Source organism: Myotis lucifugus, unplaced genomic scaffold (genome assembly GCF_000147115.1).
Source record: "Myotis lucifugus unplaced genomic scaffold, Myoluc2.0 scaffold_90, whole genome shotgun sequence".
Lineage (NCBI taxonomy): Eukaryota > Metazoa > Chordata > Mammalia > Chiroptera > Vespertilionidae > Myotis > Myotis lucifugus.
The window spans coordinates 2,961,812-2,979,775 of NW_005871138.1; the positions used below are offsets into that span (position 1 = coordinate 2,961,812).

Below are 17,964 nucleotides of genomic sequence, written 5' to 3' on the forward strand. Positions count from 1 at the left end.
CCCTGGCGTCGGCTGGACTCCACATCCTTTCGCTCTCTAAGGATCCTCGGATATGTACAACCCGAGATAGCGCTCTTCGCAAGGAGCATGGCGCAAACTAGACTCGGGAGCTGCGGAGGACTGCCTGGTGACCCCGCCACGAAGGCTCCAGGGGGGCGCGGGCGGGACCCTGGGGACCGTCCATGCCCAGGGTGCGGCCGCGCCCCCTCCCCCTCCAGCCGGGCGCCCCCGCAGCTGGGTGGTGTTCAGGGGTGCCGGCCAGTCCGGGTGCCTCGCTGAGGCCACCATGTGATGTGGGCCTGCTTGGTGGTGCCACCCGAGCTGCGTGCCTCTGGTCGTCCGTGCTCCTGGGCCCCCGCGCAGGCCAAGCATGAGGCCGCGTCCCGATGGGCGGGCGCTGGCGGGAGCTGCGCTGTCGCCCGTGCTGCTGCTGTTGCTGCTCCTGCTGCCACCACCGCCACCTCTGCTGGGACGCCTGTGGGCGGCGGGCACGCCAGCGCCTGGGGCTCCGCAGGAAGGTGCACTGGGCACTGGCCGCGTGAAGCGCGGCTGGGTTTGGAACCAGTTCTTCGTGGTGGAGGAGTACACGGGCACGGAGCCCCTCTACGTGGGCAAGGTAAAGTGGGACCCTGCACCCTGGAGACACCCACCTGTAGACACAAGGGACCCCAGTTCCCCTACCCGCTAAGTGCCTGGTCTCAACTGCCTTAGCGGGGAGGGGGGTACGTGGGGAGGGGGGAGTGAAGGGGAGGCAGACAGCAGGGTCCCGCACTCTCCCTTTTCTCCTCCGCCCCACGCCCTTCTCTAGTCCTCTTCCTTGGAGTCTTGGAGCACAGAGTGCTAGGAGGTAAGCCAGTCCAGCTTGTAGCTAGATGCATAGAATGTAGAAACACATTTGCCAATCTGAACATCCCACACATACTCTCCCGACTCCGCTTAAAATGCTTCAAGAGCTTCCCATGCACTTGGGGACAAACCCAAATCCCACCCCACTGCCTACAAAGATAGGCTCCCCTCTCTGAGATTCAGCCCAGGGCCCTGGGGCCCCAAGCACTCCTGACACCCCCACCCCCTCCTGGGTTGCCTCCCCTGAACTGCACCCCCTGCTGCTCTATGGTTACTGTGTACTCACACTCAGCTCTCTGCTCAATGGCCACTTCCTCAGAGAGGCCGCCCCTCCCACACCAGCGAGGAGAGGTCCCTGTATGTGACCATCCCTCCCTGTGCCGTGCCCTCCCACGTGAAGTACCTTTCCTTCATGACACTTCATTATGCAAGTGTTTGTTTGATTGTGCATTTAATGTGTGTCTCTCCTCTTAGACTGTGTTTGTTCTGCTCCCCATGAAATCCCCAGTGCTTAATGCAGACATTGCTCACAAACTGTTTAATGAATGAATGAATGAATGAATGAAAGCTATTTTCTCAAACTCTGATGGTTAATGTGGCTGAAGATCTGTGCCCAAGGAGTATAAGGAGCTCAGGTCTTTGTTCACCCGTTCAGTGCCTAAGCCTCTCATACTTGTGATGCTGGAGAGGCAGAGGCAAGTATTAGTAAAATCCCACCTCTGCCATTTGGGGGCTCCCCAGCGTGGCAGAGACAGCCTGGTGCATAAAAAACTTAACAGGGCAGCACCTGGCACTGAGTAGGCATTCAATAAATAGTATCTGTTGGCTGGCTTTCTAGAGGAGAAAGCACCTGAGCTGGGTTTTGATGTGCAGGTAGGAGTTCATCAGCCTGGGAAAGAGGCCATAACCTATGCAAAGGCTTGGAGTCCTGAAGGAGCCCAGCTTATTAGTCCTCTAAGTTTGGAGACTTGTCAGTAGCTGGGGTGTTGAGGTGGAGGGTGCTTGTAGGGCATGAAAAGCAGAGTGGTACCCAGGGAGAGTTCTCTGGCCTCTGCTAAGGCCAGTCAGCTTTCCAGGAAGTTTTGATCAGCAGAGATGGGGGGAGACCAACTCTGAAGTTTCCTGTGTGTTGAGATATGGGTCAGAGAATTGGGAGACTGACCAGGCCACTCAGTTCGGGGCTCAGGGATCAGGACCCTAGACAAGGACGGGAGGAAAGCCTTGATAGTAATCTTTCCATTTGCCGGGCAGGAGACCCAGGTTTTCTCTCATCTTGACAGTCATCCCTGGTCCTTGGCTACTTTCCCCCTCCATACATGTGGCTGGATTTGATCCGCGCAACTCAGCAAATGAGGATTTGACAGCTAGAGCTCAGAGAGGCTCATGCCTTGCTCAAGCCAACTAGTGGCAGAACCAACAGCTCCTGACTCCTAGCCAGGGCAGTGACATGGTGGGTCTGGTAGAATGGGGTGAAGGGATGGGGAAAGAGGAACCGGTGCCAGCTCGACAGTCGCCGATGGTGAGGCAGCCAAGAATACGGGCTTTGGAGCAGACACGCCTGGCTCCGAGGCCTGGCTCTGCCAACCCATGAACCACATTACCTTAAACAAGTCACTTCACCTCCTGGACCTCAGCCTCTTCATCTCTAAGAGTGGGGCTAAGAGAGCTGGCTTCCTAGGGTTGTTGAAAGGATTGAAGAAGGAAACTGAGCGCATAATGTGTGTTGCCTGCAGCCTGGTGGCTTGTTTATTGTTTCTTTATCTTTCCTATATGAAGCACTTAACTCTTGAACTGCAAGATAGAAGTCATTGTTCCCTTATGTAGGCAAGGAAACCAAGGCTCAGAGAGGGCAGAGTCATAGAGGGGCCAAGTGGCTTGGCCAGGATTTGAACATGTGTGTGTCAGAGGCCAGTCCCAGCTGGATTCTCCAACCGTCTCTGAACCCTCCAGGCCTGGGAGAAGGGCTTCGGGGAACCCCAGAGAGAAAGGGGAGGAGTCTGACACATCTGCCTAAATGTCAGTGGTGGTGGTCTCAGGCAGCCCAGCCCTGTTGTCTGTCCAGCAGCGGGGGCTCTGAGAAGGCCTCCGCAGCCCAGCCGCCCACATCCTGAAAAGATCAGAGAAACCGCTGACTCACCGCTGCACCCATCCAGCCATACCATCATCTCAGTGGCATGGGCCAAACCCCACCCATCTCCTGGAACCACAGTCTGTCAGCGATGGGAGGGCCCTAGTAAGTTCCTTCATTATAAGAGGGGGAAACAGGCCAGAGGCAGGGAATATCATGCCAAGGCCACAGCAACACAGTGACAGAATCAAGCCATTGACCAGATCTCTGACACCAGCTCCCGGCCCCAGAAGGTTTAACTGTTCTGTATGAACGTCTATTAAGATGCAACCATTGTGCCCAGCCAGGGGTGTTCATCTCACAGCAACCTCTCCCAGCATCCCCGCTGCTGTCATAACTATTCCATCCAACCCCTTCGTCATCTGCACCCAGAGCCCCTCCTCTCTTGCTTTCAAGGCCACCTCCAGAAAAGCACCCTGTGCAAGGAGGAAAGAGAACGGCCATCTGTTTGCAAACGTTTGCCCAAAGCACACTTTCTGTGGAGGGTGGTAGTGTGTGGTTCCGGGGGCCAGTGGGAGCCAGACTGCCAGATCTCAAACCCATGCTCGCCCGCTCGTTATCTCTGACCGCGGGCACGTTGTTTAACATATCTGTGCCTCCGTTTGCTTATCTGTTGAGAGGGCCTAGCACCTCCTCAAATGGCTGTGATGAGGGTTCAGTGAGTCAGCATATGTCAAGATCCTGGCACGTGCTCAGTATGCGCTTTTATTATCACAGGGCTCACCCTGTGATAATATTTCCACCACGTTGAGAAAACCATCTACACGGACACTACACACCCTGCTCTAAACCCTGAAAGCCTCTCCGCCACCTGATGTTCTGGTTTCTCACCAGAGCGGGGGCAGGTGGTCTCTAGCTCACTCCTCACTCAGGGAATATGAGCTTGGGCTTTTAAAAACCCACCTGTCCCCTTTCTAGTCGAATCCCGTGCTTGTACAAGTGGTTGTGTGCATGCGTGTGCACACACTCACACACACACACACACACACACACACACACTCACGCTATGCTCTCTTGCTCTTCGGGGAGAAAGGACTTCTCCACAGTTTCAGTTAATTCACTGCTTCCAGGTCCCCTGCCCCAGGGAGCCACTGGGAGCATCTGTCCTTGTCGAATTCCAAAGGTAGCTTAGCAACAGCACCATCTCCAGTGAACCCTGGCCCCCACGGTAACCTATTTTACAACCGCCGCCTCCATCACTCACCGCCAGGCTCCTGTCAGCACCCGCAGGAAGCACTGGGCTCCGAGGTTGTCACCAAAGCCCCATGCAGGCAGCTCCCTTCGCTGTCCTGCCCCCTCGGCAGCGGCAGCCTAGCCCACCTCTTCCACTCACCTTCTCACAAGACCCACCCTTAAAGCAACCTCCCAACATTTCCATACAATCTGGGTACGTTGACTAATCCCTTTCCCAAATTGTAATTTCCCCGGAGGCCTCTGTCAGTTGGATGTGGATTTTGTAGGGTTTTTAATTCTTTTTTTAAAAAAGCTAGAATTATGGGGTCAGCCCTTATGACCAGCTCCTGTGGGCAGTGAGATCTATTTTAGATATACGGCAGGATTAAAGTGGGAAGGAGAGCAGATTTAATTAAGTTGCTAATATTTAAAGAAAATTGATGAACTCCTGGTTTACGAGTAGCACAGGCGCGAACAGACCCCTTATTCTGGGAGAGGCTTTTTATTTGATTTGCTTTCTGTTTAAATCCTGGACTCGTTTTATTTGCGTAGCTGCACTGTCCATTTAATTGTCTTTAATAAGGAAAACGTACCTCTGCTCGCATTTAATTTTGATTTAATTAGGAGGAAGTAATTAATGGCCTCATAAATCCTGCTTTTCAGCCCCCCCGGGTGGAAGCACTCACTCTTGTGTTTGTGTGTTGTTTATGATCTGAGGCTGGGATTGGGGAGAGGCAGTCTCCTCCTGGGCTATCCACACTCGATGCAATGGAAAGAACCCAGGATGGGGAGTCGGACAGGCCTTGGGGCTGCCTCTTGTTAGCTGTGACCTTAGGCCCTCTCTGGGCCTCAGTTTGCCAATCTATACAACGGGGAGAGCGTAATCTCTAATTCACAAGATCACTATGAGATATCAATGAGGTCATGGTCAAGGGTCTGGAAGTGTGCCCAGTGACTCCCCTCCCTAGTCTAGCTCGTGTGTACCTGTGATTTAACAGTGATTGGACCTTGCAGAAAGCCTAGAAGACATTGGGGAAGTCTAATGACAGCTGTTTATTTCATTATTCATTTATTCAGTGTGTTTGGTGCTGTGCCCTGTGCCGGATGCTGGGGAGCTGGAAACAAAGCCATATGCTTGACCCTCAAGGAGCTCAAAATCTCCACTCTCGTGTGCATACACACAGACACATTCCACTTTCCCATCTATCTGTATTTTCTCTGCAGGCATTGTCAGGGCACTAGTGTGTGCCAGGCCTGGGGAGTTCAGACAGAGAGTAACCAGTTAGTCCATGCCCCTGAGGCCCATGACAGCTGGGGAGACCGATATGCAGCATTGAGGTGCTCCAGAGGAGTGTGCATGGGACAGGGGGACAGGGCAGGGTGAGGGTTCTGCAACCAAATTGGAGGGCATCTGAGAGGACCAACTGAAGGAGGAAACAAGCTGAATTTAAAAGACTCCAAGCAAATATTGCATGATGGCCCCTATATCTCCAGTGGATCAGGATTTGACCCTCAAATCCTCCTGAGACTAGGGTGGGAAAGGGAAAGGAAGTGAATTTGCATTGAGCACCTACTATGTGCCAGGAGCTTCCACATATGATCTTATGAATCTTTGAAATCTATGGAAAGATTAAATCAGCCCAATGTACAGATGGGAAAACTGAGGCTCAGAGAAGGATTGCCTCTTACCCAGGGTTATGCAACAGGTCAGTGACAAAACTGAAGCTGGCACCCAACAAATCCTGAAGCCAAAGCTTGTCACCTTTCCTGACTTGTGATTTGAAGTCCTTTTCCAAATGGTGAAATAGAGGCTCGGACTGAAGAGGTGCCAATGACTGTGGCCTGCCGAGTACAGGGCAAAAAGATGAGCGTCCGGGCCTCCCCGCAAGCCGTGCAGCCCAATGACTGCCCTGCGGCCCACTCCCTCCTCCCGTTCCTCTTCCTCAGCCAGAAGCATTGCAAGTGGACTCACCGGATCCCCAGAGGCTGCAGGGGACCAACCTGTGCATAGGAGTCAAACAGATCAGGGCCCATCTCCGTCTCTTCACCTGGAAAACGGGGTGCATCTATGTACCCCATAAAGTTAAATCCATTACTGCGGAGGCCTGCAACACCAGCACATGTCTGACATGTAGCAAGTGATCGATAAATGAGAGCACCAGCCTCCAGCCTCCACTCACAGCTGGAAGTCTTGAGAAATGTCCTCCTCAGGTGGGGCCACAGGCACTCCCTCCCTCCCCACTGCAGAGCAGGGCCAGGCAAGCAGGGCAGGCAGCCCCAGACCAGCCCGAATCCTCAGCTCCTAGCTCCTGCCCAGGCTGACCAGCCCTGTCTGACTCTGCAGTCCCCAGAGGGTAGCCACTGGGCCCCAGCGTGAACTCTGTGTCATTCTTCATGGAAAAACATTGATGACATCACCCCTGAGTTCCACTGATCCCTGTCCGGGGTCTGAGTGAAAATGTCAAGGGCTGCAGGGACATGAGGAAGACTCAGGAGAAAGAAAGAGAAGAAAACAGCCATTTATAGTGTTTAGGTCATTACATGTTCTCATTTAAGCCTCACCACACCTGCACCAGGTAGGGCTGGATCTGATTTCTCAGGGGAGGGCGGAACGGGCTCAGAGAGGTAAAAGTAACAAGCCCGTGGTCACAAGTCATAGGATCAGGGGCTGGCTCCTCCTGTCTGTACCTCAGTTTTCCTATCTGAGAAATGGAAGAATAATAGTGTTCCATGTGGCAGTGATGAAAACGAGTAAGATTATAGCTGTTAAGCATCCCCCCAAATGGTAGGGAACTGTAGACACACCTTGTTTTATTGCACTTCGCTTCACACATGCTGGTGTTGGTGGGTTTGTTGTTGTTGTTATTGTTGTTTTACAAATTGAAGGCAAGAGCCTTCACCAGCAAAAATATATGATTTGCTTTATTGCAATACTCACTTCATTGTGGTGTCTGGAACCGAACCCGCAATGTCTCCGAGGTATGCCGGTATTCTGCTCACTGCTCAGGAACGTTTGCTGATGAAGTAAGCAGATGCCAGGTCTGATTGGAAAGTGGGTGCAGGCACTCTAAGATGGAACAGGCCCACCCTCTCCTGTGGCCATGTCCCCTGGGCAGATGTGGAGGAAAAGCACAAACAGCAACAGGAGAGACAGGTCTCCTCATCCCGGCACTGCCAATGATTCAGGGCCGCCGTTCTGAGATAATTTTATGGGGGGCATTAAACTGAGTTATGAGGTTTTTACAATCCAGCCACTTATGAGAAATCTATTAACAGTAACTGGACAGGAAGAAGGCTTCTTGGTGGAGCCCAGGACAGGCATTAATTGGGGCAATCTATAACAGGATGGGGACCCAGAAAGGTTCCACCAGCCGCCTCCATTTACTCCCCGCAATTTCTGCTGAGAATCAGCAGACTCGCCAAAAAGAGAGAGATGCCCATTAATCGGCTAATGAAATATGAAAATGTTTATGGGCCATTCAATCTTCCAAATGGCACTTCTATAATCCACCTTTCAGACACAAAGTTCCACCAGCAGAATTTATTCCCCCACTCCTCCAGCATGGCCAGGGCTGGGCTTTCGTCCCCCTCGGTGATGACTTCATTTGGCACCTTTATCCCACTGAGTGGGCTGGGGGACACGGGGTCCTGGCCAGACAAGGGACTTGGGGATTCTCTCCTTCACACCCCATCTCTGTGGAAGCTCAGCGAGGAGTGGGGACCACCCAAGGTCACCCGCTACATTGGATGCATTTGCTTCTGCTCAGAGCTGCCTCGGGGATTGGAGCATTAGAGGATAAGGACTTAGGTGTTTCTCTTTGGGAGAACAGTCTGCTGGCTGGTTGCTTGCCCACAAGATCTCCGTGCAGAGGAAAGAGGCTGGGATCTGGAGCCTAAGAGGGCCTGGACTAAATCCCAGTTATATATGGCCAACATTTTGTAATAACATAATAATACGATAGCGACCATTTACTGGACACTTATTATGTCTCAGGCAGGGCTGATTTTCAGTTCGCACATGCCAGTGTGGTTGTGCTGGCTGTTGAGATAGTGACAAAGCTCCCTGCCTGCGACAAACAGTCTCTCTCCTCTCCCTCGCCCCAGCTCCCTCGGCCCCTGAACCTCTCTGTGATCTAGCAACCTCACGGCTCCTGCCTGGCCCCGCAGGGCCCTCCTGTGGTACCACCCCTTGGACAGTATTCCTGCCATGCTGGCTGTTAAATACTGTGTCATGTGGTGCCAGGCAGGTGCTAAGGGCCTTGTGTGATTTCAACTCAACTGTCCCCCAACACCTCTAGGAGAGAGGTGCTATTAGATCACATGTTACAGAGGAGGCAACTGAGGCCCAGAGAGGGGCAGTGGCCACACAGGGAGATGCTGCTGCAGCCAAGGCCAGGCTGTAATGCCGCTTCCTCCACCCGGGCTCCTCCCTGGAGGCTTGAGGATGGAGTGAGAAGGCCAGGCTGTGGACCAGTCCAGTTCCTCCAAGGAGCAAATCATCCCATTTCTCCAATTCCCCATGGGAAACTAAAAAAAACAAACAAACAAACAAAAAAACTATAATATTTGTAGCAAAACCTACTCAAGTACTATTTTTTTCTATAAAGAACCCTGAACTAGATAAATATGTAAATTGCTTAGCATGGTGCCTGGCACATAGTAAGTGCTCCTTCAATTTGCATCCCCTTTTTTTCTTCTCTCCCTTCATGCCCTGTCCCCCTCATGTGCCACGCCCTGAGGCTGGCTCTCCAGATGTGAGTAAGAGGAGTAAGATAGCAGCCCTGACCTCTGGGGGCTCAGAGCCTCAGGAGATTGGACAGCAGCTTGGATCCTATTAGAAATGCTAACTGAGGCCCCACTCCCAGACCTACTAAGTCAGAATCTGCATTTTAACAAGATCCTCAGGTGATTTGCATGCACATGAGGCTGGAGAAACACTGGCTACAGCCATCCCACAAGCTGAACATGATAATGATGGCTGATGTACTGAACTGCAGAGGTCCTGGAGGGCATGGGGACGGGGATCCAGAAAAGCTTGGGGAAGAGGCGGCATTGAACGGAGCTGCGGGAGGAGCAGAGTTTAAGTAAGCAGAGAAGTGAGGACAGAGTGCTCAAAGAGGAGCCCATTGGTGTGGAAGTGGCTCTGGGCTGCTTTGTAAAGGCAACGGGGAGCCATGGGAGAGCTGCAAGCAGGGAAGGGAGTGTTCAGATCTGCCTCCGAGGCTGAGCTGTCCAGCTGCAGAGCGAAAGGTAGATTATGGGGGCAGGGCTGGAGCAGGGAGAGCTGCGGAGGGCTGGTGAGGCCCAGACAGGGGTGAGGCATGGCTCCCCAGGCCTGTGTTTTTATTGAAGGATGGGTGTGTTAAAGAAGGGACATGCTTAGGAACAGGTCCCTGCGGGATTCCCACGAGAGGAGCTTCCTCCCCCACCTCCACCCTGTCTTCCTCCCTGCCTCTCCAGATCCACTCGGACTCCGACGAGGGTGACGGGGCCATCAAGTACACCATCTCGGGTGAGGGCGCAGGCACCATCTTCCTGATCGATGAGCTGACAGGTGACATCCATGCCATGGAGCGGTTGGACCGTGAGCAGAAAACCTTCTATACGCTGCGGGCCCAGGCTCGGGACCGCGCCACCAACCGCCTGCTGGAGCCCGAGTCGGAGTTCATCATCAAGGTGCAGGACATCAACGACAGTGAGCCCCGCTTCCTGCATGGCCCCTACATTGGCAGTGTGGCTGAGCTGTCCCCCACAGGTGGGCTGCGGGACCCTGGGGGGCCGGGGTAGGCCAGGGTGAGGGGGAAGGGGAGCTGCCAGGTTCTGAGTGGGAGCCCGCCGTGGGGGGAGTGGCTGACACTGCTTGGAGGGGCAGGAGTGACAGGATCTGCTACCCCAGGGCAAAGGGTACTGGTGTGAGCCAGGTGACCACAGGCTCGGGCATAGACCTGGATACAGTCACAGAGGCATGCATGTGACCTCAGGCACATACATGGACATCATCCCCACATGAACATGGGTCTCCATGTGGACTCAGACACACACTCGGACATAGTCTTACACCCACATATAGACCCAGCCTCACATACCAGCTCAGCTGTCCACCGTACCCAGTCCTTCACCAGAGTTGAACTCCACACACACCGTACAGCCCTTGGTCACAATCCCACCCAGACGCAGGTATAGCAGGACACAGGTACACCTACAACCAAAGACAACCAGAGTGGGACACAGCCGAAACTGACCAACCACACAACCAGACACAGCCAAACACCCAACATAGCCACATACAACCCCTCCCAGGAAACAGCCCTTTGCACAGATGGAGCTTATGCACAGACACAGTCACCTACACAAACACAAGAAATAGCCACAGTGAGTATTACCATCCTGGGCCCACTCCACCAGAGGGTGGCCGTGGACAGGCCCGGGCACAGCCAGGTGCAGCGTTCAGATGGCTCCCTTCACTGCCCTCAGGAGGCCCCAGCGCACCAACATGCAGCCCCCTGGGGACACAGTTCACAGAGACACTGAGCCCCCAACACAGGCTCAAGTGCATGTGTCTGGCAGGCTGCAAACACCCAGGGCACTGGGTACGTGTGGAAAAGGGAGCACATACCTCACAAGTCCCATCTGCAAGAAGATCTCAGACTTGGCCGCATCAAAAACACATTTGCCCAGCAGGGAGCACTGAAGCTAAAGGTTGGGTGGTCTGTCCTCTCCTTCCATGGGGCCCACATGCAGGTGGCTGACCACCAAGGCTCCACTTGGCCTAGGGCTCCTCGTAAAGCCAGTAGCTGCCGTCTCCTCCCCACCCCTCCCGCCCCCGTGTTAACCTAAGCACCTGCCAGCCAGGCTGGACCCGGAGCAGCGACCCTGGTCCTAGACCATGCTCCATCACTGAGCACTGTGGGCTCCGTGCTGCTGCTCTCTGGGCCTTCCAGCTCCACGGCTGCATGTCAGATGCCAGGGGTATTTGAGTTCTTGGAGGAAAGTGCAGTCAACCCCAGCTTCCCCAGATGGAACTAAACTGGCAGATTGGCAGATAATGAGCAGGCAGTCAGGAACTGAAGAGGAGGAAGTGAACCAGAGAAATTGATGGGCACAAAGGGGTGGTGGAAGAAGGGAACAGTGAGGGTGTGAATGTGGGTGTCAGCAGGGATGCACACACACAGTAGGTCCACATGTGTGCCTGGTGTGCACATCCATGGCTGGTCAAATGGCACTTTAAGGCCTGTGCATCCATGTGACATGCTGTGTATCTATTTGGGTGTCTTCTTTCATTCATTTAAGAAATATGTGTGAGGATCTACTATGTGCCAGGCACTGGGGACACAGCAGTGAAAAGGCAGTCAAGCCTCCCTGCTCTCAGTAAGCAAATAAGCCAGTAAACAAACAGATCTCTGATCTGGGAAGGCGTCTCTGAGGAGATGACATTGAAGCAGAGACCTGATGGATGTGAAAGCATGGGCCCTGGGGGAAGAGCATTCCAGGCAGAGGGGACTATACATGCAAAATCCCCGAGGAGAAGTGGAGCGGCAACCAGGTCTTGCAGCCATGTAGACCATAGTCAGGGCTTTGCCTTTTATGCTGAGCAAGCTGAGAAGTCAGCAGATGGGCTTATTCAGAAGAGTGACATGATCCCAGTTTTAATAGGATCCCCTGGCTGTTCTGTGATGCTTAGGTGGTGGGGGCGAGGGGGGAGGGGGGAGGGCAGAGGCAGAGTGCCCATTGAGGAGAAGAGAATATTGCAATTACCTAGACAGGAAATGATGGTGGCATGGAACAAGGTGGTACCAGTGAGGGTATTGAAAAGAGGTCGACTTATGGATAGATTTTGAAAGTAGAGCTGAAAGCATTTGCTAATGGATCGGATGTGGGGTGTGAGAGAAAGAAAACTACTGAGATTTTGACCTGGGCAATTAAATAGACGGCATTTCCACTTACTGAGATGGAAGGGGCAGATTTGGAGGGTGGAGGGAAGTCGGGAGTTTGGTTTCAGATGTGCAGAGTTGGAAGTATTCATTAGCTAACCAAGTGGAGATCTTGGAAATGGCAGTTCAATATACAGGCTCAGTGAGAGGTCTGGGCTGCAGAGATAAATTTGGAAGTTGTCAGTAGCAAAGACCCCCCTGGACTCTCAGAGCCCAATGAGTACTTAGAAATCAATTTTGCAAATGGGGGAAACTGAGGCTCAGAGGGGCAGTAATGTGTCCAAGGTCATACAGCAAGTCACAGGTGGCTCAAGCCCCTGACTTCCCAGGTCCAGCAGCTCCTACTACTGGATTCAAACTCTGGCCTAGGAGGATATGGCCCTGTCTCTCTTCACCCAGAACTGACCTGCTCATTCCCACATGGAAAAGACCATAAAGGAGGCTGGAGAAGGAAGCAGGAGCCATATCCCAGGACCTGAGGGAAGCACGGAGCCTGGGAAGGCTTAAGCAAGGAAGTAGCATGAGCAGACTTGCATTCTAGACAGCTCCCCAGCTGCTGTATGGAGAATGGATGCAGATGGTGGGGTGGGGGCTCCAGAGGGAGGCCCAGCCCCATATCCACCGGGATGGCTTGTCTATCATTAGGTCACTCTCTCTTCAACTCAAAGAGGTGGCAGGACTGATGGTAGCATCCCCATCAAACAAATCGGAACACCGAGGCTCAGAGAGGAGAAACTGTGCTCACAGTCACATAGCAAGGCAGTGACCGAGCAAGTCGCTGAGCTTGGCTCCCAGACTGTTGGGAGTGGCCAGGGTCCTTGTGTCACACGTGGGGAAACTGAGACCAAGAGAAGGGCAAGGACTCATTCAAGGTCGCCCAGCCAGTAGGAGGCAGAGCCAGCCCCCAACTTCACAAGCACCACCCTAAGGAGCCCCAGCCCTGCCTCACCTCCCTCTCCCAGCCCCCTCACTCTGACATTCCACTCAGGAAAAAGTCAGGCAGGGGACTCAACAAGCCAGGAAGCCCAGGAGGGGGAGGGAAGAAGCAGAAATTAAATGCGTTTATTTCATTTGAGCAACTTTTTGAAGGAGAAGCGAATTCGACACCGGGTGCGTGCGGAAACTCCAGGCGGCTTTGAAAATCAGTCACAATTACCGAGCCTCGTGTTCTGGGCCAACGGGGGCGGGGCGGACAAGCGGCACCGGGTCTGGGCAGCTTCGGAGATCAGAAGGAGCAGGGACGCAGCTTGGGACATGAAAGGCAGCAGAGCTCGCAAATTAAACCGCTCCCAGCTTAAAAGGGAAGGAAAGTGAGCCGGGGGCCTCCCACAAGCCGCCACGCTTCCGCTTCTGAGGAGAGGCACGCCAGCCAAGCTGAGCCCCCGAAACAGGTCCTGCAGCTGAGTCAGGAGGTCTGGCTTTCCTCATGACCTTGGCCAAGTCCCTGCCCCTCTCTGGGCCCCAAGTTTTCTTCTGAGCATTCAGGGATTTCATTCATGCAACAGATATTTATTGAGTGCCTGCTATGTGCCAGGCACTGTTCCAGGCACTGGAGACTCTTAGGAAGCCTATGTATAGAGCAGGGAGAGAGACAGGAAATAAATAAACAAGCCAATATATTATATACCCAGTGGTGTAAGTGCTGTAAAGAATAGGGGATTGGGAATTACACAGGGTGGGACAAAAGTAGATTTAATTAATACATAAGAAAACAAGAATAAATTCTGTGTTTCAAGTACTCACAACTGTAACCCTACTTGTGCCCCACTCTGTATTGGGAGAGTGCTATTTTAGAGAGAGGAGTTAGGGAAGGCTTTTATATCTATATCAATATAGATATAGATATTTCAAAGAAGAAGGGAGAGGGAGAGATAGAAACATCAATGATGAGAGAGAATCATCGATTGGCTGCCTCCTGCATGTCCCACACTGGGGATCGAGCCGGCAACCAGGGCATGTGCCTTGGACCGGAATTGAACCCAGGACCCTTCAGTCCGCAGGCCGACACTCTATCCACTGATCCAAACCGACTAAGGCAGCCCTTCTTTTTATAAGATGACATTTGAACAAAGATCTGAAGGAACCAAGGGAGTGAGCCAAGGAGCCATGTGAAACAGTAGTTTTCATACTATATTGTGCATCTGTATTGCCTGAAGGACAAAACACAGATGGCTGCCTTCCCCCAGGCTTTCTGATTCAGTAGGACTGGGCTGCTAGGAATGTTCCCATTTTTTAAAACAAATTCCAAGGTGATGCTGATGCTGCTGGTTTAGGGACCACACTTGGAGAAACACTACACTGGAGGAAGACTGTTCCAGACCATGAATAGCAAGTGCAAAGGCCCTGAGGCATAGTGTGTTTGTCATGTTTGAGGAATAGCAAAAAGGTCAGTGTGGGTGAAGAGAGGAATAAGTGAGTGTCCACTGAGGTCAGAAAAGGTACCAGGGCAGGGCAGGGTCTCTTAGGACTTTGCAGCCATTGAAAGGTTTTCAGTTGCACTCTGAGAGAGCTAGGGAGTATGACCCAACTTATATATATAAACGATGAGTGTTGCCCACCATGTTGAAAATAGACTGTAGGGAGCAAGGTTGGAAGTAGGAAGATTAGGGAGAGGGCAATCGCAGTCCTGTGGGCAAGAGGTGATGGTGACTTGGACCAGTGTAAGTGGTGAGAAGATATGGGTTTATGGATGGATGTTGAAGGTAGAGCCAACAGGGTTTATGAGGGATTGGATGTGGGGAATGAGAGATGAGACAAGGATGATGCTGACATTTTTGGTCTGAGTCTCTGGATGGATGCAGCTGCTTTGCTGGGATTGGGAATGATCCAGGAAAGAGCAAGTTTCCAGCACAAAATTAAGAACTCGTTATTGGACAGGTTAGGATTGAGACGCTTACTAGGAATCCGAGCGGAGTTGTCAGGGGGACAGTTGGATCTCTGAGTCTGAAGGTCAGGAGTGAGATCGGGGCTAGAGATACGATGTTGGAAGTCATCCACACACAGAGGAAATGTAAGGCTTCAGGCTGGATGAGATCAACACGTATGTTTTGATGAGAAGAGCTGGACAGATAATCTCTTGATATAGGGGCACCAGACCCCTTCCCCTGGGTGTCAGACCTGACTAGTGGGCAGCAAGAATCAGTCGCGGGAGCCCAGTTCAACTCCACCCACTTATTCATGCCAACTATGCATAAGACAATATACTTGGCACTGTTGAGGATGCAGAAATGGGAAGTTCAATCCAACACACATCTATTAGCTACTACTTTATTCTGGGCACTGCGGGGGATAGAAAGATAAGTAATTGAATTAAGTCCACAAATGTGTATTAGCACCCATTATATACAAGGACCCCCATGTACTTGGCCCTGTAGGGGTTGCAAATATGAGTCACCCAACTTACCAAACATTTATTAGCACCTATTTTATATATGGCCCCAAAGGGATAAAAAAATAAGCGGCTGCTTTCAATTCAGTAAACACAGATCCGTGCCTATTATGTGGGGATGCAAAGATAAGCGCGATATGGCTCCTGACCTCGAAGTGGTGGCAGATCAGTTTTATTTCTGGTAACAACTCTGATCATTTGGTAGTGACTTTAGGGCTGTGCTAAGAAGGAGTCTGCAGTTTCATTCAGCCTCAGCAGAAAAAAAAGCCGCAACTGATTAGTGATGTCTGCTCTGAGCAAAGGCAGGAGAATGTGGTGGCTGATATGCCATAGGCTTGACATTGCTGGACCGTGGAACTGGGGCTCAACAGACTGGAGGTGGGCAGGGCTCTGCCACCGCCACTTTCCCATCTGTTCCAGTTCCTCTCTGTGCAGCATCTTTAATGGATGGAAAAGACTGTTTTGTAGTAGAGTTTGCACTGGGATATTCACTAAATAATAGCTATCAGCCAATACTGCTTTCGCGGAGCAATTTTCCTTTATTCTCACAATCCTGGAGAACAAACAAGGCAGATATTATTGTCCTCATTTTATCAACGAGGAAATAAATTCAGAGGGAGATAAAGTAACTTGCCTGAGGTTCCAGAGGCAGAACTAGAGCCAGACCCAGACCCAGACCCTGAAACCAGAATCTGAGCTACTTCCCTTGGCCTGCCTCGCCAACAGCCAAAACTGTTTCTTTAGCCTGCACAAGACTTTGCAGCTTGCAAAGCACTTTCCCGTCCCTCATCGCATTTCACCCTCCCAGGAACTCTCTTGGGTTAAGTGTTGACACCCCCATTTTACAGCCGAGGAAACTGAGGTTCACGAGAGGAAGAGAAATAAAATTGGGATAGCATACTATCTGATTGCTAAATCCAGTGCAGGGGGCGTCGGGGCAGAGAGGACAGGAGGAGGGCAGGAGGCAGTGCGTTCCCAAGGGCCCCATTTGGGGAGGGCAGCAGCAGGCTGGGAGCTTCTAAGTGTCCCATCTGCAGCCAAGAGAGTGTAGCTCAGCAGCCCTCAGGCCCAAGCCAAGAATCAATCGCTGGCCTCTGCAGAGACAACTTCTAAAGATGTTTTTAATTAAAGTCCAGGAAGATCTATATGTGCAATATCTCCTTGCCTAGCAACGGCACTGGCTCTCTCCACCCAGATGGGGATGGGCATAGGGGGACAGGACAGGAGGTTTCTGGTGGGAAGAGGTGGCAGAGAGGAGCAGAGGCCCTGGCCTTCAGGAGCACCCCACAGCCCAGGTGATCTGGACAGGAAGGAGTGTACCAGTGTCTTTCTTTGTCTTTTCCATCAGCAAATCACTCAACAAACATGAGCACATTTTCTGTGCCAGGCCCTGTGCCCATTGTGGCAGGGGGTACAAAGGTGGTAGAGCCACCATCCTGTCCTCAAGGATCCAGCATAAAGGGTGCTCTATGGATGTTGGGGGACTGAATGGAACTGAATTATAAGCAAAGATAAATGTTCACTTTCTGCAACTGGCAGAGGGATGCTCCTGCAAAAACTTAGAATGTCGCTGGCCCAAATGAACAAGGTGACCAGACAACTTAACAGAGCGCCTCATTTAAATGTGGAGAGACCTTCCTCTCAGGGGGCGGCTTGGACACACACACACACACACACACACACACACACACACACACACCAGTTGCCTGCATGGGTGAGTCCATCGCTGGGACCCATGAGCAGCGAAAGAGTAAGGGGACAGTGTTCCAGAGTCCCCTGGAGACTCTGGAGAAATGTTTGTGACATGCAGGGGGACAGGGGCTCGCCCCATCAAGCCAAAATCTCCTTCCTTCTCCTTATCCCCTTCCCACTCTCTCCTACTCTCCTCCTGCTTCATATGTATCTCCGTCTGTCTCTGCTTCTATATAACTTGACTTTCCAACTTTATCTCTGTATTTCTACCTCTTTCTGTCACACTGTCTCTGTCCCACTTCTGTCTCTGCCTCTCCAAACCTCATCTCTCTGTCTCTGTCCTCATTTCTCCCTCTGTGTTTGGGTATCTCTGTCTTCCCACTTTTTCTCTGTCCATCTCTCTGAATCTTTGTCCTTCTGTCCCTTGTCTCTCTGTCTCTGACCCACTTTCTTGTCCCATCTCTTTGTGCCACTTTCTCTGTCAGTGGTCACTGGGCCATGTGACCTCCGCCTCCTGTGCAGTCACTTCCCTGCATCTCCAGGGCATCATTCATCTGCATTAGGCTGCCCTGGCTGGGCAGCGGAAGTGGGGCGGGGGCCAGCCCAGCAAGTGCATTATAAGTGATGATCAAAGGTGGAGTTGGGGGGGAGTTTGAGAAAGGCCTTGTTTCCTGTGTAATCTGAGCATTCCCAGGGACTCGACAAGTGGTTTTTAATTTTTAATAGAAAGCATTCTGAGCAGTTCTGGCAGCAGCAGGGGGTGGGACTCATTTTTTATAAATGTTTGAGAAGCTAAATGTGAGCCG

General features: G+C 52.1%; 1 protein-coding gene across 1 annotated transcript in view; it reads left to right on the top strand.

Annotated features, from left to right (window-relative positions):
• The first annotated feature begins 370 nt into the window (after positions 1–370).
• Positions 371–17,964, top strand: part of CDH22 (cadherin 22) — a 68,664-nt gene continuing 51,070 nt past the window's right edge. Inside the window, 2 exon segments of the mRNA XM_006091354.3 lie at positions 371–616; positions 9,608–9,902. Coding sequence (XP_006091416.1) covers positions 371–616; positions 9,608–9,902 — 541 coding nt within the window.